The following is a 25,102-nucleotide window of genomic DNA, read 5'->3' as shown; positions in this document are numbered from 1 at the left end:
TTAACTTAGTTACCGAATTAAGATAATCGAAGGAGAAGAGCTCAGAAGATCTTGAACAGTTTGAATTATCATCATACTAAGATTTATACAAAAAGAATCACATAATAAATAATTTTAAATAGGGTAACAAATAATCTAAAAAAATTAAGCTGCCAGAAATGGTCCAATAATTTACTTTGCACCTAAATAACTAATTCCGTAGTTATTCTTTTGTACGATTCTAAAAACTATTTACTAAATATCATATTAAATTATGTGTCCCATCACCCCACTAATTATTTCACATGTTCTTTCTATTTTGCCCTTTTTCCTTATAAGTAACGATACGAGGGAAAGAGGCTGGGAAACACCGATAACACATTTCCTACGCGTTTCCCGTCTACCCAAGCTGTGAGTGGTAATGTCAGCGGGCCCCGCGTGGAAAGATGCGGGGGTAGAGGTTCTGAAACGTCTTTCCATCGAGGATCTCCACGCGTCCCTCTCACCGACGGCTGTAGGGGCCCCATACCTTCGTCCTCCGACAGTCGCCACGTCGTCACGAGTACAATTAACCGGTTCCCCTAATGTCTCAATGAGAGAGCGCTCGAGTCCCGTCACCGCCTCATCACTTCCCAGCCCCCACCCCTTCGTGGCGACAAGATTGGAAAGATCTTTTAAGCTGCGGTTGTTTCTGCGACGATCTCTGCCTTTCTGATTTTATTGCAGGAGAATGATTGGCGAAGATAAGAGCTTTCTGATTTTATTGCAAGAGAATGATTCATTGGCAGACAGAAGAGAGGCTCCAGATCTGATAAGGAAGGCTTTGCTGCAGATTTTGATTGGGAGGAGAGGGATGCGGAAGAGAAGATGTGATTTTATGTGAGGAGGAGGCGGAGGAGAATGGGTGGTTGACAGAAGAGAGCGAGCACACGGCGGGGGGAAATGGTATGGTATGATGCTGTTTCCGTTGCGTGCTCACTTCTCTTCCTGTCAACCCTTGCTATCATCGTCGCATGCTCTCGCTCTCTCTCTCTCTCTTCTCTCTCTCCCAGCAAGGAAAAGGGGAAAAGATGTAAAGATGATATCTTTATCTCGGGAAATGGCTACGCGTGTGGCGATCGCTGCGTTCTCGATTCATCAAAATGGTTGTTTATTATTATTCATTAACATTGCCCTTGCTGCAGCCGGTCGTCTCCCTTTAATTTCTTGTCTTTGATATATGCGTCAGTCGTCGCGAGAGGAACACCGCGACGGATGATTTCCGAGGACGATGGTGATGTAATCGCTTGTACATACGGCTCTCCGAATGATCCTTATCCTTTCTTTCTTTTGTGAGAGGGTAGGGAAAATTATGGGGAGAAGCAGAAACTGAAGCCGTGGAACCCTGAGAAAAACGTGGCTTTTGAGGAGCAGAAGGGGGCGACCGTCCACCTCTCTTCGGGAATCGGATCGGGTCGGATGAAGGTGGGTAGGGTTGCGTACATGCATCTCCCGTGCACACTGTGCGGATCTACGGAAACCACTGTTCGGATGTTCTTTTTTCCTTTTTCTTTATGTCATCCTTTGTGCTACGACTCTCTGGAAGCATCTTCGTCTCTCTTGTTTGCTTTCTATTCTCTTTGGCTAGGGGTTGTTCTGGGCGTTTCGATGGTGGCTGATTGAGGTACCAGATCCGGATTTGTTTCTCCCCAACATTGTGTGTTCGTAGAACCAAGATGGAATTTTGGCGAAGATCCTGATTCGTAAGCACCGTGTTCTTGATATTCTTGTTTTTTATTCTCTATATACCGCTTTAATCTTTGTTCTCAAGGTCTCGTTTTTGGGCTTGTTTTAGACGCCAGGGCTTCTTGTTGGGTTCCTTTAGGGTCCAAAAGAAGATTGTTCCTCGAATCTTTAGCTGTCTCTTGTACTGGGATTGTTCCTCTTTATTATTTTCTTTGTTCTCGGCGTTTAGATGGACTGGCCGTGGAGGATGGAGGAAGCAATAGGGTGAAAGTAGCGACATCTCGTCTTTTTTAGTTTGAGGTTTCCATATTTGTGGTGATATAGTGGTCGCAGTACCTCATTCCATGTTGGTTGCCTCCTTGCTTTTCTTCGTTTGGTTTAAGTTTCAATAGCTTTTGACCGCAGAAGTTAAATGAGTTGTGCATATCTTGATTTGTGACATCGCTTTAGCTGCATGAATGCCTTTTTTTGTGCTTCTTGCTCGACAGTAGCTTTTGTGTAAAGGACTGTCACAGATGAGCTTCTTTATGCCGCGAGGGCTTTCGAGGAAGACACTTCCTTTTAGTTTGTGGTCCATGTTGTGGTCCGGTCCTTCATTTTATTCGTTCTTCTGTTTCGAGGTGAAGAAATGAATCAGTGGTTCTCTAGCACGTGTCATTTTATCGAGGAACTTCTTCATGCTTCGGAGGTAATCCAACTTCACTGGATTTTTTGGCCTGCCAATGTCGTTTTTCACTCTTCTCGATATGTTGTTTACCTTTTTAGTTACTTTAGGATATAATTCTTTTCCAACTTGAGTCCTTTCTTGGGAAATTTTTGTCGTGTTTGTTTGGCATCTGGAAATTCTAACTACGTTGCTGGTGTAGGTCACATATTGATAATAGATGTCTTTTATAAGGGTTTGGTGAATTGTGGATATGATGTGAAGGCTATAAGTGGATGGTGCCAGTTAAAGTCAAGTGTTACGCAGGTGAACTGTCAAGTTGAGGTCTCGCGAAGATCACAAAGTGTTGTATGTATGAACAAAACTTATTTTAGCTAATTTATGGTATGTCTGGATTCATTTTCCATTGGTTGAAACTACTACATGCTAGTGTAAAGGTGGATGTGATGCTTTATGTTTGCATAGACATTTTTGAAGCAAGGAGCTGCACTTTTTTTCTCAAGAAGAAGTGAGGATTTTTAACCAATAGAAAGAAATTTGGTACTAGCAAAACCAATTACATCAATAATCCAAACCATGAGTCATCAACATATCAAATAAGAATCCCAAGTCTCATTTCAGTCAGTAGCTTTGGATAACAACTAAAACATTTTTACGAATTACAAAAATATAACACAGCTTTTTACCTATCTTCTTGATTTGTATTACAAATCAACATTTCCCAATGAGGGCCATTGTCATAAGATATCTGGATATACTGGACAAAATGATGGTGCTTTTGAAGCGTCCGATTTCAAGATTACATCTTTTGTTGAAGTCTGCCACCTTGGCCGGCAGTGCTTTGACTATGTAGGTATTGATCTTCTTAGGGTTTTTATGTTAGCACCATATTATGATCAATGCGAGGAGCTTTTTTTCTTAGAACTGGAAGGTTGTGCATTGTATAGTTATTAATCTTGCATGATGTATATTTTTCATTTTTTAAATACTGATTAGTTATTTTGAGATCATGATACATGTGATATAATGAGATGTTGTCAACATCCAGTCCTGAGTTCTTCAGATTGATCTCTCAATTACATATTATCCTCTTCATTGGTCTGACCATTGTGACAGATTTCTTCAACTTATGGTGTACTTGGGTTACTCTCTTGAGACTCTTAAAAGAACTTTTGAATTGGTAGCTGTTGGAACCTTCATATCGTCTCTACTGAAGCCTGATAATATTTCACAGCCATAATAAATCATGTTCTAAAGGATCGGTAATCTCAATCTAGATGGATCAGTTTCCTCAGCTCCAAGAGACAATATCATGTAATGCTTTGACACTCTATAAGGTTCTTGGAAATAGATCATTATTGCGGTCTTTTAATTTTGATAACTGCCTGATTACTGATCCTCTCTTGTTCGAACCATGACAAAGATTATGCATGACCAGGTCTCCTAATCCATTCATGATTAGCTAGTTCACCTTTGATATGTTTGTTTAGTATCTTAAAACAACTATCTTATTTGTGAGAATTTTTCTGAAATACTTCTATCACCCAAAAAAGTTGAAGTTTTGCTCTCTTTATTTTTACACCTATTCATGCTTAGGGCAGTGGTTCATACTACATTGGCCATCAATTAGTTTGCATCCCTGGGGTAGTTCTCATGCTCATTAATTAGTTCATACTAAGATGGTTGTATGTCAGGTAACTTTTAATGGGATGGTCCATTGTAGAATCAGAAAGAATACCAAGATCAATGTGTCAGATAACTTTGGATGCTCACTAACTTATTGATCTATGTGATCAGAGATTGATGTTGGCATCACAAGATTTTTATAGGTTAATGTTACTCCAGTTTTAGTCTAAGGATGTACAAAGTTCTCAAGTTCTAACTTGATTTAATTAGTTTAAGAAGCTACTTTTTTCCTTGGCTGACGAGCAGTGGCGATTTGATTGAATCCTAACAAACTGAGCATTAGCTAATTTTGAATTTTGTTACGTCAACAAGTCATTGGATGTAATACCATATATGTAGATCAATTGATACACTGTCTTAGAAAGAAGAAACTTTCCGAGATAGTCTATCTTAGTGTTGGCCATATACACAAAATTATAAGTATAAACATATGATTCTAAAAGAAAATGGTGACATCTATTATTGAACAACATACTCATTACATTCATACGTAAATTGGATGATCCTTATAGCCTCTTTTGTTACATTTAAGATTGGAATTTGCGTTTAGCTTTGTTAATCTTTTTTAGGCATTGAAGAGGAATATAAGTGTTTTAGCCAAGGTTAGTCGTTTCAGGTATTGGACCCATCTTGGAGATATGTCGAATCGGTACATACTGATTAGTACCGATGTAATGTCACATGATACACCAGTATGTACCAATGGAGAACAGAATAGGAAAAAGGGGAAAAGAAGGAGAGGAACTGGTGAAGGAAGACGGAATAAGAGGAGAAGAGGTGGGAGCATATCGAGGAAGAAGGAACGTGGGGCAATGGCATGATGTGATAGTGACAATAGTGTTTGGAAGCAGCGACGGTAAAGCTGCAGTTGCGACAACAATGATGGCAATAACGTTGTAAGCGAGAAGACGGCTCATGTTCGTGAGCCCTAATTTGTTTCTTTTTCTTTTTTAATGGCAAGATGGATGGGCCCCATCATTTTTCTGATTTTGTTATTATTTTAACTGGATCATCCAAAACGGGGGTGGTCCGCGTATTTGCTGTTGCTCAGATTGGTACATATCGCCTGTACCACATCGGTTCGGGCGGTACAACAATCCTTGGTTTTAGTCCCAATAATCCAATCTACTTTGCTATATCTTGGCATAATGTTGTTGAATTCCTTTGAAGTCTTTAATTTGGGATTAGGTATAAGGTAAAAGCACACTTGACCATTAAAAGTTGACAGTCCTTTGTTGTCACAATATCTGTTTTAAAGTCATTTATGATCCTAAAAAAAATAATATCGTAATAATGTTTTGTGCACACCCATCAAACAAATAGTAAAATTTTCTTTTATTTTATCATGAATCTAAAAAATATTTGGACGAAACTTTTCCTTGCAGCTCTGCAAGAAAATATGCTTGTAGTCTGTGCTACATTAATATATACTGTCCTAGTAAGTGAGACATGAATATGCCATAACTGATAGCTTGTTTTAATGGCATTGTGCTTGAGCTGTTGCATATTTTATACATTTGGTGAAAAATGGAGTAATAATAATTAAAACAATGGAAATTTTCAATCATCTTTATGTTGTTAATCACCAACTTGTTCTCATTTGTTCATTTGGATTGAATCAAGGGTCATAGTGTGATTTATGGGTCTTGAGTTCTGTGAAGCACTGGCAATCATAAGTAAATGCAGAGGTTTATAATCATATTGTCATGGGTTTCATCCTATTTATTACTAATTAAATGCATGGAATTAATCTTTACAAGATTCTTGTGTGTTAAGATGATTATCTGTAACGTAAACATCAATGACACTTCTAATTTATCCTTGTAAGCTTTGAATAAGGCTGTATGTTTATCAGCAAGTTGGACCGGTGACTTAATTTTGAAATAGAATCTTGAATCAAATCCAAGCTGCAATTACAATTCATCTGCCACATTCTGGACCAATTTCAATCAAATTATCATAAATTGTCATGATTAAATTTCTTTTGAGGCGATTAATTGTTTGGATGTGTGGAAGTAGTATTAGGACCTTCAAATTTGTAATTTTTACTAGTTGGTTGTATCTGAAATGGTGTCGAAAAGGTTTTTCTTCTTGTGTTTTATATTTGAAAAGGTTTGGTAGATAGCTGAACAGTGAATAAGATTCTTTGTCCTTGTTGAGATGTCAAATCAAATGATTGAATAAGAACACCCATCAGATCTGTGTCAAAAGAACATCTAGCATTGGGTTTTGACAATTGACCCCAATATGATTTGTGACAAAATCTTGCATTGGGTTTTGACAATTGACCCCAATATGATTTGTGACAAAATATCGTTTGTATCAATCTTGGTTAAGATGACAAATCAAATGACTGAATTTAGCAAAGAAGCTCAACCAGACCCGCATCCATAAAAATATCTATAATTAGACTGGAAAAAGGCTTGGCGCTACTTGAACTTTGTCTAATTGAATATGATTTGATCAAATGGATGCACTACCACCATTCGAAGTTTTTGAGAAGCATAATTTAGGTGTAATTTACAATTTTTCATTGACTAATTCACATCTAGATGAAGCTACAATTTAATTCGAGAGCCTTGAACTCACAATGAACAGTGTTAACTAAATCTGAGACAAAAATTAAATTATATGGATCTCGATTTGGATCTGATAAAAATTTCAGGTTACTTTATTTTTTATCTGACCTTTTGGATATGCTGACCCCGAACATGGTAGCCGTGTTTTTTCCTGATGATTGGATGATTTTGTTAACCTCCATCCATTGGCTAAATTGTATAGCTGATTGTGTTCTCAAACTTTCTGAAGAACATCATCAATCACCATATTTTCACTGTGGATAGAGGATTTTCACATCATAGATTAATAAATAAATAAATTTTACTTGATTGATACAATTCCACAGGTTCTCCTTACATGGAGCACGGAATAATTTGTCTTAATATTTGTTTGACAGGTATTGTCAAGGTATGAGACTTGCTAATATGTATAAAGGCTGACATATTCTGAGTCCCAGCCATATGTAGGCATATCAAACATGGGTTAACGTTGTGGGTGCTGTTATCATTTTGCCAAAGTACATTTCAAGCTTTTACGATAAATGTTGATTGTTATGACGATCCTCCTATTTGTAGTTGCATTTGGTTATGTAAGGAATGTTCTCAATGTGTGCTAAACTATATTATAAGGCAACTTGAACTAGTTGGTTATTCTTTTTTGTCTCATAAGGTTATTGCATAAATATGACCATACCATCATATTTGATGCAAATTCATAATGAACAGTATAAACATGGCATGTTGACAAGGTTGATAGAGTCACCTAAATTGGAAGTAGTTTAAAATGTGACACAAACAGAACATGAGACATGATCATCAAATCCCATGGCACAATTCAGCTTGGTGATACTATGATTAATATGGCATTTGTTGTTGCATCTCTGTATCTTTTCTTGATGAAGTGATCAATGACCTGTTCTGGCAAAATGAGTACTAATATTATGAGAAGAGTGAGTATGATGGCATTGTTGCCATTATTTTAGATGCTTCACTTAGGATTTTAACCTGTATCAGCATTTGGACCTCATAATTTTGATGAGTTTGTTATCTATACTTGTGAAAGATTTGTCTTCATATTAGTTTCATTGGAAATTCTTCACATTAAACAAAAGCCCTGTTGCATTGTTTGCCTTTGGTTACCTCAGACTGGTTGCCATTCGGTGATTTTGTTGGGAAACCGTCTTCCATTGTTACTTCCAATTTAGTATTTGGAGAGCATCACTTGCGAACTCGTTTATGCTACAATTCAGATTGTCCATGCAACATGCTTCTTGATAATCGTAATTTCATCACCTTAACGATTAGGTATCGGGAAATAGCGAGGAAGATGATTCAGAGTATCTGTTGTGCCCTTAAAAGTACATTTATCTCACCAGAGTCTCGGTCACCTGGAATGTTGGAAGTGCAACCTGCACCCCTTAGCAGATAAAGTACAATTTTTCATACATCAAAACCAACACACGAGTACTTGAGATGGGATATTCTTTGATGTATAGAGAAGATGGAAAAGCCAAGAGAAGATATTCTTAATTACTTCTTATGGAGCAGGTTAGAAATGATTTATGTTATCTTTGCTTCATTGTTGATGTCTGCACAAATGAGATTGTGTCTAGTTCATATAAAAATTTGCAAGGATACGAGCATTTGAGCTATTCCATTTTCACTCAACTCTCTTCTGTCTTGAATGTCTGACTAGAATTTCTTTTGGTTTAGTGATCAACCTATCCAATTTCATGGCTCATATGAATTGGTCGTATTAAACAGGAAGAAAGGTGCTGCATTATGCTAAACTATGTATACAGCCACAGCTACATTTTTTCGACGTCTACTCCTGTGCTCTGGTTTCCACATACACTAGTGTTTGAATATACTTAATGACCATAAAAACATTTATTATTTCTTATGCGGTCTTTAACATCATATTGGGTTTATAAATTTCTGGCAGCTTCAGAGGATTCATAAGTGAACAAACGAAAGCAGGCATAAAGAAAAAAAGAGGGATACATGGATCAGGGAGTTTGGTGGTGCTCTTGTAAGCATGCATCTCTGCTATTGTGGAAGAGGAGGACAGTTGGGCTGAGGAAACAGACGAGAGGGGTAAGGAATACTACAGTTGTGGCTGGTCATACAAGAACACCAAGTGCATGTGCTGCCTTTTATCACTTTGGATGATCATGCTATTATTGTACTTTGTGTTTGAGATTTTTTTCGAGGGTTCCTAGTTTGTCAGTTTCATCAATAATCTCGGTTGAACTTCCCATCTTTTGTGGTCATGTGATTGGTATTGCTATCAAAATTATATATTGGTAGTCAATCATTTTTTTTTATTAGTTCTTCTAAGGAATCTGACTTGTGTTTTTCCTCTTTATGTGTTTTTCTTGTGCCTATTCTGCCAATGTGTATGCCTATCTATATAGATCAGATACTTGTCTCTTTTTACTGGTGGATTTAGTTTGGTGCCCTCCCTAGTGATGGAAACCACAAAAACATTACTTCATCTAGTCTTTTTAAGTCCAACAACTTTTTATGTACTGTTATTGATACTTGTCATTTACGTGTTAGAAATTAAAACTCTCTTCTTCTAGTTTGTCCATAAATGAGAGATTAGTCACCAAAATTTATGGTAATTTTGTTATGCAAAAGTTTAGTCGTACCAGATGTCTTATCCTCCTATATTTAGAGGGTTTCATTTGGCTTCTGGAAAACCTTCAGAACCCTCTGTTGTCTCCATAAATAAATTAGATGCAATAGATTGTATGTAGGTGCAAAATAAACGAAATGTATAATGACGATGTAACACTCGAGTAAAATGTACTTGAGTAAGTGCAGCAATTCATAAAGAGGCAATTAAATAATAGTAAAATTGTGTACACTATATACTGATATTAACATAGTGGTTAATGCACTAGTCCAACTGCGTTATTCTCAGAAGAAAAGTTTCCTATGTTACTACTGTACGCGGGTCAAACTCCATCCCGATGACGTCTGTCGCCTGCCGTTTCCTCCGTCTACGTGGTTCTTCAAACTGGTTTTTCACTTTCTAGGCTTTGGATAACTGACGGCAGACTGCCGTCCGTCATTTCCAGTCAAAAAGCGAAAAGAAACCCCCTTCTCTCCATCTCGCCCGCTCGCTCGTTCGCTCGCATGTAAACTCATCCCCCCACCCTCTCTCTCTCTCTCTCTCTCTCTCTGCGAAGTTGCAAAGACAGAAACCCTAGGAAGGATTTCGTAGCTTGCATGACGGAGGAGAAGGCGAGCTCGGCCGACGAGGGCGCAGGCCGAGCGTCTGTCGATCTCGGAGTTCCCGTGGCGGAGGAGAAGGCGACCTCAGACGGCGGGGACTTGGGAAGGACGGCAGTCGATCTTGAAGCTTCCATGTCAGACGAGAAGGCGAGCTCTGCCAGCGAGAAGGCCGGAAGGGAAGCGGGCGGTACGTCGACCCTGCCATCCTCCGACGCGGAGGAGCATCTGCCCGCCGATCGCGGCGCCGGTCCTGAGGCTGCAGCGGAGGGCGGTGCCCTCGACGCCGCGCCACCAACGCCGAACACCGGCGGCCGGTCTTTCTCGCAGCTATTGGCTGGCGCCATGGCCTCGCCGACGGGGAGCCCCCACCCGGCGCCGATCGTGACCGTCCCTGTGGTTGCCGTTCCGTGCTTCTTGACTCCGGCCGCGTTGATCGAGTCGCAGGGGTTCGCGGTTAGTGGCCCTGATCTCTACCTTCATCCAAACCATTGTTTCTGGATTTTGCTAGGGTTTATAAAAAGGGTTATATTTTTAACATGTCTTACTGTGAATTTTGCTGAATTTTAGGGTTCGTAGATTATATATCTTTGCTTGTGTTACTTTTGATATTTAGATTTAGGATTTTAGTGAGATGATTGACTTCCACATAAGAAGGGTTCTCTGGAAACCTTATGTTGCTTTTTTTCCCAGTCTTGTTGGTTTTTAAACTCTCTTTTTTCAGATCAAATGATCGCACTTTTATTGCTTCAGTCTAAAATTCGGTGTATATATAAATAAATAAATAAATATATATATATATATATATATATATATATATATATATATATATATATATGTATGTATACACATACATGTATACATGTACACACATACATGTATACATGTACACACATACATGTATACATGTACACACATACATGTATATATACATACATGTATATATACATACATGTATATATACATACATGTATATATATATATATATATATATATATATATATATATATATATATATATATATATATATATAATGACATATAGTAACTTGATGTCATGCCTATCCTCTGTGGTAAGTCTGGAGATCGATTTTATATCCATCTTGAACTTTTATTAAATCTTGATTAGTTAAGCCTTTTCCAGTAAAAAGGGGACCAACTTTATTTCTATCTTGCGATATATAATGAAAACAAAAACCTACAGTCTACCATCTGCCTGATCTTAACATCGAAACATGCAGGATAGTTTAGTCAAGTAATGTTCTTAAAGCATCCACTTTACTTGAGGCCTATAAGATTAGGCGACCTTCAGTTTGGAAAATCAGATAATGCAGTTAAAATCCTATCCAAGATTATTGACTATTTCATCAATTCCTTAATTTATCATTTTTCTCACCTTGAAATTTTTTAATGTGACACCAACATGTGCCTTATTAATGTGTTATATTTGATATAATCTCACAAGAAACATTGGTAAGTTTTTCCTATTTTATAAAAGTATAAATCAGAGGACTCACTTCTACCCTTATTAGGAACCTTGGCAGGTTAAGAACTTCTTAAAAGTACAATAAGTATCATTTCTTCTACCCTTCTTAAGACATGATCATTTTGTGAATGAAATTCCATGAGTTCCAGTTATTTATTTTTTTGTGGTCTTCTACACACTGCAACTGTTAATATCTATGTTTTCATGATCGGCTCTCAGCCAATAAAGATGATTTAGGAGTGTTCCCAGAACAACTTTTGCTGGAACTTTATTGTGCCTTTTGATATATCTTTTTCTTGGTGCTTATGTTCATCTGTTCTTTGTTCATCATTCAAAAATAGGGGCAGTTCGCGATGACTCATCAAGCAGTATTGGCAACTGTCACAGCCCAAGCACAGATGCAACTGCAAGCTGTATGCTCTTCTTCTTCACCAAAACCAATCGCAGATTCGTTTCCACAGCCTATGCTATCTACAGCCAGCCCCATACCATTGCAACAAATGCCACCTCCAACACCTGAGTTAAATGTCTGTTCACCAGAAAGGCAGGAACTTGGTTGGTTTCAAATCTTAACGTAATCTGAATCTATTCATTTTGCTTGTGTAGAAAACTTCAGGTGATGTTTATAACTGGCGGAAATATGGGCAGAAGCAAGTGAAGAGCAGCGAGAATGCACGAAGCTACTATAGATGCACAGATTCCAATTGTTCAGCTAAGAAAAAAGTTGAACGTTGTCCTGATGGCACAATTATTGAAGTAATCTACAGAGGTAAACACAACCACGATCCACCTCACAAGCATAGGTACACAAAGGATAGAGGATCTCAGTCTGGTGGACCCCCTTTAGAGAATGATGGTTTAGAACATCCGAGCATCGGACATAAAGAATCAGATCCTTCATCATGTAAGATTGAACAGAAATCTAGCAATGAAACTCCTAAACAACAGCTGTATTGCTCAAGTGATTGTTTGTTGGACGTTGGGACCAAGAGTGAAGAGGATATAGTTGATGAACCAGATCCAAAGCGAAGGCAAGTAATTAAGGTATTCTACTTCAATTTTCTTTTCTGTCAGTTGTGTTTCATTTTTTTATTACTTTGTTGTGCAGGCTTTGTGAAAACTCAAAAAGTTCTTCAGCACCAGTTCTTAAAACAATTAGGGAATATATTGTACAGACTGAAATTGATGCAAGACATTTGACTGATGGTTATAGATGGCGCAAATATGGACAAAAATTTGTCAAGGGAAATCGTAATCCAAGGTATACACTTATCGCAGTCTATTATTGTATCAAAGGTTCTAGCATAAGAAGCTTGCTTATGATGCTCTAAATGTTGCTAATACTCCATTAAGAGATTTTGTGTTATTCACACATATTTTAACTCTTTTCATGGTCTTGTTTAAAAGATAATTTCCTGTTCGTTATCATTCTATTCTTCCATCTTATTATGTGAAGTTTAATGCCTGTCATGTTTTAAAGGCTGAGACCCTATTAGTCTAACGGCTGGAGATGATGATAAGGTGAATTGGTGTGTATGATTGACTTGACCAACTACAGCTAGTGCTAGTTCGGTCTAAATCCATGTAATTAGTTCCTAATGACTATAAACTATTTGGTTAAGTAGTCTTGCTACTTCTATGACAACCTGCATGGTGTAACCTTGCAGGCTCTCCATGTAAGCTAATACGTATCAAGATTTTGTAACTCGGGTTGATCCAGCCTAGAATCCTCAAAGTTGGATGCTAGGTTATGGGCAATCATGGCTGGGATAAATAAAGTGTCCATGATTTTAGGACTTCAAATGACGTTTTAATATAGCAATGTTCCTGCAATGGAAGATCACGATAAGTATAGTTCACAATATTGATTGAATCTGATATCCAATTTTGATCAATTTAATTGGCCTTATAAATAAAATTGGTGAGGAATGACTGAATCAATTAAAATCAACTGGAGTTGGCTGATCTTGTTAATTATAACTGATTCATGGCCTCAATAAGAAGTGAGAAAAAGGGATGTTAGGAGAGGAAGGAGAAGAGGTAAGCAAAGATAGACACAAAAAAAAAAGAATTAAAGGAGAAAACATTTAATATTGTTATTATCTGATTTTTTGTTACAACCAATTGTATTTATCATCTGCTACTGTTGTTGCAATATCTACCATGCACCATATGAGAGAAGGGATAGACAGAGAGTAGCTCTTAATTTCTTTAGAAGAAAGTATTGCTATCATAGAAAATGCAGATGTAATATAATTCTGAATTTGATCCCAAATCTTTTTTGTTTCTGATGGCATTGTGATTAGAGAAAAATGAGGTCATACTGGACTAATATTTATTATTAAACTTGCAGGTTGATAAATTTTGAATTTTTTGTATTATATATAACTATAATAATATCCTTACACAACATGGTTATTATTTCTATAAAAAACATATAAATTATAACAGTTATTTTTGATGAATTATTCTTTATTATTATTATTTGTTATTGTTATATACATTCTTATATCTTCTTTGTTTAAATATTTTTTAAAAGATACTTACCTTATTAAATATGAAGATAAAATAATTTCTAAACATAAAATATTTCTCTGATATTATATTTTATCTTTTCTTCCAAACAAAGGACAGTTAGGGGCTATCAAAGACCTAAATGGGAATTTTGGATTGTATCGAGGGATGAGAAATTCTTTCCTGCTGTTGCTCTATCTGATTGGATATGGAAATGCTATGTCAATTATCCAAACAATCATCTAATGATGAGCCAACATGACATTATTGCTAATGAATGTTGTAGCAAAGGCCAGATCCTAAAATATAGTTACTGGAACATTTGATCATGTGAATGGAGGAAAGAAAAATAAGCCAGAGGAATGTAGGTGGAAAACATCTTTTGAATAGAAATTCATCTCTCTGATGGATTAGACACTGGGGCATGTTGGTCACAGTATCAGTGTAATTTTGTCACAGTATCAGATGTAATTTCCTTACAGAAAGAAATTATCAGCAGGACATGCAAATGCATGGCAAGATGTTTTGGTTGTAAAATATGAGTGCCACCAAAAGATAACAAACTTAAAATAGGAGGGAGAAGAAACTACTACAGACATGGCCTGGGAGATTTGACCTTATTATTATAGTGTATCATCTTGTATGTGGGACAGGCTCTTGGTCACTAATTACAACATGAGTGCAACTGCAGTCCACTGAACTTGTGAATGTCAATCAAGGTTTCTGGAAGCAACTATTAAATAATACTGGTTTGGCCGAAACAGGCTGATTGAACCTGTTAAAAGCTAATCAGCTAGCACACTCTTCAACTTGGATAATGAGTAACTTTTCATGCTGAATTGTAACTAATAAATAGTCTTACTTTGAAATGAGCATATTTTTGAACTACACTATTGAGTGCAATAAACATATTCTGTAATAGTCGATGCATTGAATGCTCCTGTTTGTTGTTTGCAGTTTGATGATAATTGTCCAGCTTAAATTAATTTGACTTTGTTGCCTTTGATATATTGCAGGAGCTACTATAGATGCACCCATAGTGGGTGCCCTGTTCGTAAGCATGTTGAGAGAGTACCACATGATGCAAAAGCTCTTCTTATCACATATGAGGGCGAGCACAATCATGAACAGCCATCCTCAAAATATGCTAGTGAAACACTGGCTACCACCGCTAAAAGTAACATTGCAGCAGGGGTGGCTAGTGAACAGCTTGGTATCTCAGGTGTGCAGTCAGTCAAAAAATTGTCAGACAAATCACATCCAAATAACGTATTAAAGAAAGTAGTTAGTGATCCGGAATTGGAACTCGGAGGTGATCGAGCACTAGAATCTGCTCAAACTCTTCTAAGCATTGGATGCAGCCCAACTTCTGCGGAGGGCACTGCCGCAAGTAACTCCGAGTGCATGAAGAGTCCCATTTTCAAAGAAAATCCAGCTGTAGTGTCGGTGCAGAACACTTAAACAGGTTTATAGCAATTTTGGTGTATGTTGTTGCTTATTTACTTGTACTAGGAGCGTGCATTATTGTAGTATGTGCTTCTGTATAGTCTCGAGTGGCTTCACCGAAAGAATCATCTTAGTAACCCCCATTTACCTGGGGAAAGAAGAAGATACTGACTTCAGCTGTAGGACATGATTTTGTCGATGCTCAGTCAAAGAGTCTGTCTCCCAAGTAACTAACTTTGTGTGTGCCTTTGGAGAGTGTAGGGGACAATGTTCAACATCTGAGCCCCACAACATCTGGTACTTCCTACTCGGTGACTTGCATCAACGTCTGGTAAGTTGATCATTAATCTACAATTCTTTTCTTTTGTTTTCTTGTCTCTTATTTTTATACTTTTTGCATGGTTTGCCAGAGCACGCCTCAGCGTTCGAGCTGCCTGCTGCACTGCAAACACAGGGTGATGCTCTGGACCAACCGACAAGGTGCAATCTCTCTCTCTCTCTCTCTCTCTATATATATATATATATATATATACTCAATTATCGAAGAGGTTGATCGAACTCAGATTTGCGTGCCAAATTCAAAGAACCCTCATTGATTGTTCATTCAAACGAGGATAGAAGAGTAGATATGATGCCAGGAACATTCCATCTATTTCAATCGGGGTTCGAGGGAAAAGACGATTGTTTCCTGGATGGAGTTCAGATATGGATTCGAGCAGGGAGGCAATTAACAGGCTTTCGGGAGAAATTGGTAGCTCGGTAAGCGTATTTTTAGGTGGTTATAACCATAATTATCAGATTCGATCCGGTCAAATCTTGAATTGGTGGATCGATTGATCGAACCATATATTTCATATTTTTTTAATAACAAATAAAAATATATTTATATTAAAAAATATAAAATATATGTATAATATTAAAAAAATTATAATATAGTGAAAAATGATCGTATGAATGAAATAAACATATTGAAGGGATGAGATAGTAATAAATAGGGCATAATAAAACCCTCTTTTCAATCGTCATGAACAAAAGGATTTAATATACTCATGAGAATTTAAATATATTAGATAATGAATAGAAAAGGCAAAAGCATTCAAATCTTTTTAAAGTTTAGATGATCTAATTACTAAACAAAACCAGTTTGGAGTTTGCTTTTCTATTTTTGTAACTCTCTGTTTGGTATAGACGAACCTTTTGAGTAGTTCATACTTATATAAGTATCATATGAGCTACAGATGCCTAGTATTTTTTTTATTTTTACAAGATGTGGTTTGGTTTGAAGTATATGATCTGATTGGTGAAGAAGTTTGCTAATGTTGCTCACTCACACAGTTTGACCTAAATATAGCCGTCCTCTCTAGGTCGTCCTCTGAGGAGAAAAAAAACAAAACAAAAGAAGAGGAGGTGGAGGAGAATATTTTCATCTATTTATAAAAGGATAATTTAAAAATATTAATTTTTTAAAAAATAGGATTATAAATAGTAAAAGGACGGTGAATAATAATCTTCATAGTAAAAAAAAGAAAAAAAAAAGAAATACGAATCGAAATCTCCATCTCGGTCAAAAGGTCTGACTTGTGTTTTTCCTGTTCTACCCATCTTATATTTGGTAAGCTCACAGCAAACAATACATGAGTTCCCCAAGGAGTATGCACACAAAGGGATAATAAAAATGCACTCGATGGAAAAGATTAAGATGATCTCAAAAAAATGACATGGCGACTCAAATATGTGACGACCCCCACACACTCAACACATCTCTTTTGTTAGATATGAAATTGCAAATATTATTAACCCCTACCTTCATCACATCCCAAGACATCGAAAGAAACACAGTTCCACATTCATCTCAGTTCACATGGCATGACAGGATACATACAGACCACCGCGTGACAAATACTTTTTGTGTCAAACGTTTCAGTAACAAGTAATACCCCCACAGATTACAAACTCAACATCTTCCATCTCGAGTATATGTAGCATACACTTTCCTCTCTCATCACATAGCATTGTTTTAGTGCTTGCTATAATACCTAATCAGCTTCATTTAGGACATCTGAGATTCAATAGAGAAATAAATATCATATCAGGGTTTTAGTACCAAGTAATAGAAATATGGTACGATGAAATAGATATGCATCACACATAATGTGCATAGATTCTCAACGATTAATAACCCATTAGTTCCACTGATTTACTGGCATACTTCATGTTCTGCCAAGCCTGATATGGAATCCAGGACAAGCCAATCACCAGGAAATATGGTTGTTGGTCCTTACAAAATCATGTCACCCAGATTGAGTGTTTTATATTTAATCCCAGCAAAAGAAGATCTTAATCAGAATGACCAGTGCAGAGGTATCTGATTAAGACATCATGAGATCCATGAGATGATTTTGAGCTGGGCAAATGATAGATAGCAGAGCAATCATTTGTCCACCACCAAGTAAATTAAATGTGCCCACCACCTACCACTGAGAGGACAACACCAATAGCCACTGGGACCCGCAAGTAATTCTGGACATGTGTTCCCTCACCTGCACAAGTAACAGATTTTGTTCCCCCACCCATCATAAAAAAGACAAGGCAAAATGACCCAACATCATTCTCCGACATGAAGATTGCCCTCTTTGCTTAAAACCAAGAAGCATAAATAAATCTAACAAACAACTTTATTCACACACACAAACACACACAGCTGCTACCTTCTCTTCTGCAAGGAGTAAACCCAGCAAAAGCAGTATGAATGGTGGACACAACTAGAGAACTCACCATCACAAACAGCTAGGAAATGCTTAGCTCATCCACATCTCTTGACAATTCCACAGCGATCACTACCATCGGTTCCTGATCTGTACTGGTCTTATCTTCTACCTTGGAGTCGAGCCTTCCCTTAGCCCGATCAGCTTCATCTGTGCTCGAGGATGCAGCAGCTATGCACTCTACGAAACGGAAGCAGCTGATGAGGTGGTCATTCGTCAGTCCAGCTGCCTGCATGAAGGAGTATACGACTGTCGGGCCCACACTGCGAAAGCCCCTTCGAACCAAGTCTTTGCTTATGACATCTGCTTTCGGTGTCTTCACAGGAACCTGACGTGGATAGCGGATTTTGCTGACAATGGGTTTGTAGTTCACAAAGCTCCAACAGTATCTATCGAATGATCCAAACTCATCTATTATCTGTCACAAATCAGAAAGAGAGCAGGAAAGCTAAGCGGTGAACCTATCATGACTCAGATTAGTCGTAGATCACATGTGTTTGTTTACTTATGTTTCAGGATGAGAATTTTCCAAAATTGACCAACTCGCATGCAATTTCTTAAACTTTATTCGGTGGGGTGCACATGCAATAACTTTCCTAGACAAAGAAATATGGATTTCTAGTTTGTGGCAACTATGATGACAAATGACAAGAAAATGACAGGGAAAAGAAAAGTGAGTGAGACCAACCTTGAGTATCTGGCGTGCATTCTCGATGATGGCTCGCAGCTTTGGCTCTGACAAAAGGGAGCTAGCAGTGTTTCCAGGCACTACAATCTTCTTCTCATTCAACTTAGAGACTGCAACAGGATCGAAGTCCAAGAAAACTTCCCTGAAATGGTGCTATATAAGCACTAATAATGATGATATTTTGAATTTCCCAACAGTTGCAAACCAGTTATAAGCACTTGCAGTACCTAAACATGTGCCTTTTGCCAATGATAACAGGCCATGTAAGCTCTGCTAATGCACCAGATAGTACAAGAAGTTCGAATAATTTCCTGTAGATTTTTTGGGGTTACCAGACACCATTAGTTCATACAGTCTAAACTAGAAAGTTTTGTTCTCTTGAAAAATCAAGAATAAAGATCACCATTGCATACTTATCATCATGGACTGGAACTCCCCATTCTTCATCGTGGAAAGAAACATAACATGGTTCTGTTGAAACACAAAAGAATGAAAATAAAACTATGCCCAGATTTACTGTACATGAGCATTTGAAGACATTCTTTTACAAAATAAGAAGAATGGTAAGCAAATCAGGGGTGAAGGCAACATGTAACTCTAATTAAGAAGCAATAAATAGTAGAAGACTAGGACAGCAAGCAAAGCATAATCAGATGTCACAAAATAAACAAGCCAGTCTTGATCCAAGAGTTACCAAAAGGAAGCTTAGATATGCCATAGTCTAGGTCAAGCAGAATATCACTTATTATTATGGATTATATTGATACTATGAACGGCGAACTGTAACGTGATCTGACAAAATTAGAAAAAAATTGAAATAGAAATTCAATACACTTGAAATGAATATGTACAATATCACTTGGATTATCAAGAAAATCTGAAGATTAGAAAAGCTGCATGCTGTAAAAAATCCTTTCTAGAAACAAAAAAACGTGATAATAAGTTACACCAAAGGTACACCTAAAAGGAATAGGAGAAGCAATTACTCATAAAAGAAATACCCATTATAATTCCATGATGTGCTATAACTTCTTAGAAAATTCTTGCTTCCAGACAATCTCTGAAACAGCTTAGGTTTGTTGACTTTCTAACTGCACAAATATTCAGCCTTTACCAGATCAAATTGAATTAGTGTCATCCCAACCTTTGCCAGATCTTTCCAGAAAGTTAACTCTTCGGTAACAATAAGCCTCAGAGTGATGCTAAGAACATAAAATATACTAGAATAAACAACTAATATTCAGCCAAAGTGAGTACACTCAAATTTTGGCATTATCCATAGATAGGATCAATCTAATCATCATGAATCAGATTCTAATAGAACTAGTTCGGCTCCACAAACAGCATCCTTTGCTAAGACTCATCTGGGTTCGGCATTGCCAACTCAGATGCATGAGGGTGAGATTATTAACACTTTCTCAATGTTCCTTAACAACAGTTCTACACCCATACACTCTACGAGTGTCCTTGTCCATTCTATTCTCCAATCAATTCACAAGTTAACCGAGCTTTTTTCCACCTAATATTGACATCTACCAAATAGAAATCCAGAGCACAAGGTCTCTTCCATTTTCTTCCCTGGTTGAGTGCAGGGATAAATAGGCACAACATCGTCAATGCTTCAATTATCATGTAACTTGAGGATTGTGGACATCTGGCAGATGAAGCCTCATTACCCCTGTGCACTACAAGACCCTAGCTCAGTTGCCAAGAGAATAATCATGGAAAGAACAAAAAGAGGAGTGAGCAAGAAGTCCACAAGGACAAAGAATTTATTTCAAGAAAAGAAAGAAATTCAAGCGAACCATTTTTTGCATCACTGTCCTTGGACCTCTCCAATTCTATCTTCCTTAACCTCCCTTCTCACTTTGTCTCATTTTGGCTCACTAAACCCACACATCACTTCCTACAAAAAAGTGACATTTTTCCCTATACCAAACATGTGATTCCAACCAAAAGCTTGCCAACCAACCAAAAGCTTGTCAAGACCAACACAACAAGAAGTGCTTACGACCATGTAATTGAAAAAAGACCATATTATAATGTAATAATACTTCTTTATAAAATCCTCAAACATGTGATTCCATCAAGGATAAAAAATATTGCTTAGCTCCAGAAAAAAATGAAACAGAAAATCAAGGCATATTAGAACAACAATTTTGTGAGAAATCAGAACAATAATTTTTCCAGTAATCAGAAAGGTAGGGGAAATAAACAAACTCACCTGTATTGGGTGTCACCCAAGCACACTTCCGCTTCCCCTGCACAATTTCTGGTGGATGCATGGTTGAATCATCCGCAACATTCTTCTCCACCTTCGCCAAAATCTTGGCTGTCCTTGAGATACTCTCTCTCCGCTTGCTGGTTGAGCTTGTCCTACCAATCCTCCCAGTGGAGGCTCGGCTGCAAAAGGAGTCTGTGGATGCATCAGAGGAGCAAGAAGCATTCAGCGACAGGTTTGACTGCAACAGCATCTCATGCCTCCTAAGCGCTGAGGGAGCGCTTAAACTAGACCTAAGCTGTGGTAGATTCGCCCTAGGACTAGAAGCCTTCTTCTTCTTCTTCTTCTTCTTCTGCTTCTTCTTCTCATCAGCTGCTGCAACCTCAGTGCTCTCAGTTTTACTCGGAGGCTTCGAAGCTGGTTTTTGAGCGGTTGCCACTGACCTGGCCTTGTTACCGCCGGGTACAAGGACTGGCCTTGCATCGGGATCGGCCACATTGAGGGAACGGGCCTTAGGAGCTCCCGACATATCACCAAAATCCAAACTTTTCCACGGATCCACCACTGTGGCCCTAAACCTGGCCAAGACCCTTCACTTGCTGCAACAGAATCAAATGATAGTTCGAATATTTCATCGAGATTCTCAAGGCTCCTATCCGCTCGCACCACTGCACTCCTAAGAACCAAATAGCCAGCGAAATCGAAACCCTCCACCCCCCAGCTTAAGCAAGGCCAAGGAAGCACCCCAGAAAACCCTTCTTTGACCCGCAACTTCCTTCAGCAGCACGGACCCCAGACCAACCTAGGGTTCCCAAGACAGCCATTTCCAATCTAACCGTCGAACGCACCACGAAACCCGACGAAGGTCAAAATCAGCGCAACACTGCCCAAATAGACAATATCGACACCAACGCGCGCGCATTCAGCGGCTCTTCGCCAGGAAACCAAACTGGTGCCCCGGAACCCTGAAATGGCCAGCTAAATCCAGAGAAGAAACTCGGAGTCAACTCAATGGAGGGCCGAGAGCCGATCGGAGAACAGGAATCCTTGAAGGGCACCCATGAGCTCTGATCCGGCGCCAAAAGGGCAGCGGATCCCGGAAACGGGAAGCGAAACCGATACAAGGAGTTTCCAAGATAGAAGAGAGAGAGAGAGAGAGAGAGAGAGAGAGGTGGCGGATGGCGTTTCACAGTGAATAAGAGAGACGCCGGCGCCGTTTAGTGTCCTAAAAGGAGAGACCGGAAAGTACCGGTGGGGAGCAGGTGGACAACCGGATATAGCCGGTGTCGCGGTTCCTTTATCCATTATAATAGCACGATATATTAAAGGGCTCGTGTTATTACAGCAATTGCCATCCAAAGAACCAATTTTTTTTGGCTAACAATACAAAAAAAGAAAAAAAAAAAAAGAGTAGAGAATATTATGGAAAACCAATTTTGATTCCAATAAAAAACCAATTTTGATTCCGATCTAGCTCTCATAAACCCAAACTCCCAACTAGATCCACTTATAAATGAACACAATCCAATCCACCGTGATGAAAGCCGACTTCTAAAATTCATAATGTCTTTATCATGTATGATAGGACATGATAAGTATAAAATTTATTATGGAAATAACACCTTATTTAATTTAATTTTAATTATCACCTTACACCAAAGCAACAATTATATAAGTATACCATGATTCTATTTGTAAAAAGAATCTCGATTGTTGTTTTCCCGACCACAACATTATGAATATTATCAGTGAATCAACCGTGTAGAGATGATGGTTGAGAAAAAGTGAATAATAGCATTGTTACTAGAAAGCATACTATTTTATAATTATCATGACAATAAGGGGACAGCAGAAGGTAATAGGTAAGGGCAATAAGAGAATCTAAAGTAGAATAAGGTTAAAAAAAAAAGAGGTCTTGAACAAGTGGTTTAGTAGTATTTCTATTTCATCTTGAGAGAGAAATACATCTCAAAAATAGTAACCATAGATAACTCGTAACATGCACCACAAATCCAACCACAAACTTATCATAACTCGAATAGCTCTTCTTTTATCTAAAACAAAAAAAAAAAAAAAACCAAACGTTTACGTTAATTGTTCACTGACCTTCGTATGGCCGTCGATGATCCTAAAATAATAAAATAAGAGATTCTTATGCATAACTTATATAACCAGCTTTGAAAAACTGTATTATATGTTAAATTTTTTTGTTTAATTTCGAATTTTGATGATGAAATCAATTTATGTGTTTACAATCTAATCTATATTTTAAGAAAAGTGATGTAAGACTAACTAAAAGGTAAAATAATTAAAATAAGAAGAATCAGACATTGGGCTGGAGTTAGAAAACAAGCATCGAAGCAAAAGAATCAAACATTGCGCCAAAATTGAATGTTGTGGGAGTCAACGTACCGATGGATCGGGCGACACGTTGAAGGTTCAAACGATGCGCCGAAAGTTCGCCGGGAGTTCGGATGAACAAATGATGTGCCGGACAACTAAGATTTCATGATTTATAATTGTTTAAGTCTTAATTATTGTAGTTAGATCTTAATTTGAGTTAGTTTTGGGAGTAATCCTACTAACTAAATTAGGGGCCAATTGGGCTTGATTTAGGGTTGAATTGGGCATGTTGTTTGATCCATTCAGTGGCATGTTGCAAGGTTTGGGACTTGGTGGTGCCATCGCCAAAAGCACAAACTCCCAATGCATGGGCCGTGGTATTGCCTAAACTAGTAGTGGTACTGCCAGAGCCTAATCTCCGAGGCTATCAGGTGGTGGTACCGCCTAGTGTTAGTGTCAGATTAGGCGATGGTACTACCTAATAACGACGGTGGTATCGCTAGTACCTCGGAAACTCGGGGTGAGACACTTTTTAGCTTTATTTTTGAAGTCATTTGGGGCCTATAAGTACCCCAATCTTTCCTGCTTGATAAAGCATGGAAAGTGAACAAAAACTTATATAACCAACTTTAAAGAAATGCATGACATGCTAAAATTTTTATTGAATCTCATATTTTGATGATGAAATTAATTGATGAGTTTACGATCTAATTCATGTTTTGAGAAAAGTGACGTAGGAGTAACCACGATCATGAAAAGGTAAAACAATTGAAGCAAGAAAAATCAAACATTGGGCGGGAGTTAGAAAATAGGTATCGGGTCAGAAGAATCGGACGTTGCACCAAGATTAGATGTTGTAGGAGTCAACATGTCGATGGATCGAGTGATATGCCGAAGGTTGAGACGATGCATCAAAAGTTCGCCGGGAGTTTGGATGAACAAATGACATGCCGGACAACTAAGATTTCATAATTTATAATTATTTAAGTCTTAATTGTCATAGTTTGATCTTAAGTTGAGTTAGTTTTGGGAGTAATCCTACTAATTCAATTAAGGACCAATTGGACCTGATTTAGGGCTAAATTGGACTTGTTGTTTGGTCCATTTAGTGGCATGTAGCAGGGTTTGGCGATGGCATCGCCAAAAGCACAGACTCACAGTGCTTGGGCTGTGGTACCGCTTATACTAGTGATGATATCACTACAGTCCAATCTCCAAGGCTATCAAACGGTGATACCGGCTAATGTTAATGTTAAACTGGACGGTGGTACCACCCAATGTTAGAATGACAGATGGTGGTACTGCCAGTTATCAGTCTAGTATATAATGGTACTATCCAGTTAATGGCGATGGTACTGCTAGTACCCCCAAAACTCGGGATGAGACACTTTTTTGACTTATTTTTGAAGTCATTTGGGGCTTATAAATATCCCAATCATTTTTGCTTGACAAAGCATGAAAAGTGAACAAAAACTTGTGATCTAAGTGAGAAAATATTGTTGTAATTCTTTGAGAGTTCCTCTCTTCTTGTTCTAAGTGTAGATTTCTGTTTAAGGGAGGAGTGAGTGAGTGACTTGTAAATGTTTTCTCTTAAACCTATAAAAAGGAGAAAGAGTTGTAAGAGGATAGTTGATATTCACTCATTGAAAGAAGATCGATAGTAGAAGCCGGTGGCATCAATAGAGGAGGAATTGAGAGTGGACATCCTATTTATAGAGGTCTCTTGTCTACTTAACCTTAATGGATTCTATCATATTGGGTATTGGATCTTCATCCAACTACCCAGGC

General features: G+C 37.9%; 2 protein-coding genes and 1 long non-coding RNA gene across 34 annotated transcripts; 2 read left to right on the top strand and 1 right to left on the bottom strand.

Moving 5' to 3' along the window:
* Positions 1-571: 571 nt before the first annotated feature.
* On the top strand, positions 572-8,939 carry LOC135593474 (uncharacterized). 28 transcript variants are annotated; one of them, XR_010479635.1, is made up of 6 exons: positions 572-2,392; positions 2,571-2,720; positions 3,485-3,682; positions 7,011-7,130; positions 7,918-8,160; positions 8,558-8,939. It is a non-coding gene; the product is annotated as an uncharacterized LOC135593474 (long non-coding RNA). The 28 variants fall into 28 exon arrangements; XR_010479638.1 differs by having other exon boundaries at positions 573-2,392; positions 3,603-3,682; XR_010479656.1 differs by lacking the exons at positions 3,485-3,682; positions 7,011-7,130 and having other exon boundaries at positions 572-929; positions 1,032-2,392.
* A 783-nt stretch (positions 8,940-9,722) lies between these two features.
* Positions 9,723-15,523, top strand: LOC103998429 (probable WRKY transcription factor 32). 2 transcript variants are annotated; one of them, XM_018831131.2, is made up of 5 exons: positions 9,723-10,308; positions 11,679-11,750; positions 11,944-12,368; positions 12,446-12,598; positions 14,868-15,523. In XM_018831131.2, exons 1-5 carry the CDS (start codon positions 9,850-9,852, stop codon positions 15,310-15,312), a joined length of 1,554 nt encoding a protein of 517 aa, XP_018686676.2. In that variant the 5' UTR covers positions 9,723-9,849; the 3' UTR covers positions 15,313-15,523. The 2 variants fall into 2 exon arrangements, with proteins under 2 accessions (XP_018686676.2, XP_018686675.2); XM_018831130.2 differs by having other exon boundaries at positions 9,724-10,308; positions 11,679-11,864.
* A 1,640-nt stretch (positions 15,524-17,163) lies between these two features.
* On the bottom strand, positions 17,164-22,167 carry LOC135584338 (uncharacterized). Of its 4 annotated transcripts, XM_065083558.1 has the most exons (6): positions 20,975-22,165; positions 19,164-19,221; positions 18,978-19,061; positions 18,751-18,892; positions 18,073-18,480; positions 17,164-17,837 (listed from the first exon to the last, which is right to left on the bottom strand). In XM_065083558.1, the coding sequence occupies exons 1-5, from the start codon at positions 21,498-21,500 to the stop codon at positions 18,085-18,087; spliced, it is 1,206 nt and encodes a 401-aa protein (XP_064939630.1). In that variant the 5' UTR covers positions 21,501-22,165; the 3' UTR covers positions 17,164-17,837; positions 18,073-18,084. The 4 variants fall into 4 exon arrangements, with proteins under 4 accessions (XP_064939630.1, XP_064939631.1, XP_064939632.1 ...); XM_065083559.1 differs by lacking the exon at positions 17,164-17,837 and having other exon boundaries at positions 17,955-18,390; positions 20,975-22,167; XM_065083560.1 differs by lacking the exon at positions 17,164-17,837 and having other exon boundaries at positions 17,955-18,451; positions 20,975-22,166.
* Between the last annotated feature and the right edge of the window lie 2,935 nt (positions 22,168-25,102).

This window comes from Musa acuminata, chromosome BXJ1-9, assembly GCF_036884655.1.
Source record: "Musa acuminata AAA Group cultivar baxijiao chromosome BXJ1-9, Cavendish_Baxijiao_AAA, whole genome shotgun sequence".
Taxonomy (NCBI): domain Eukaryota; kingdom Viridiplantae; phylum Streptophyta; class Magnoliopsida; order Zingiberales; family Musaceae; genus Musa; species Musa acuminata.
The sequence above is the reverse complement of the archived record's forward strand: the minus strand, read 5'-3'. Positions and strand labels throughout refer to the sequence as shown.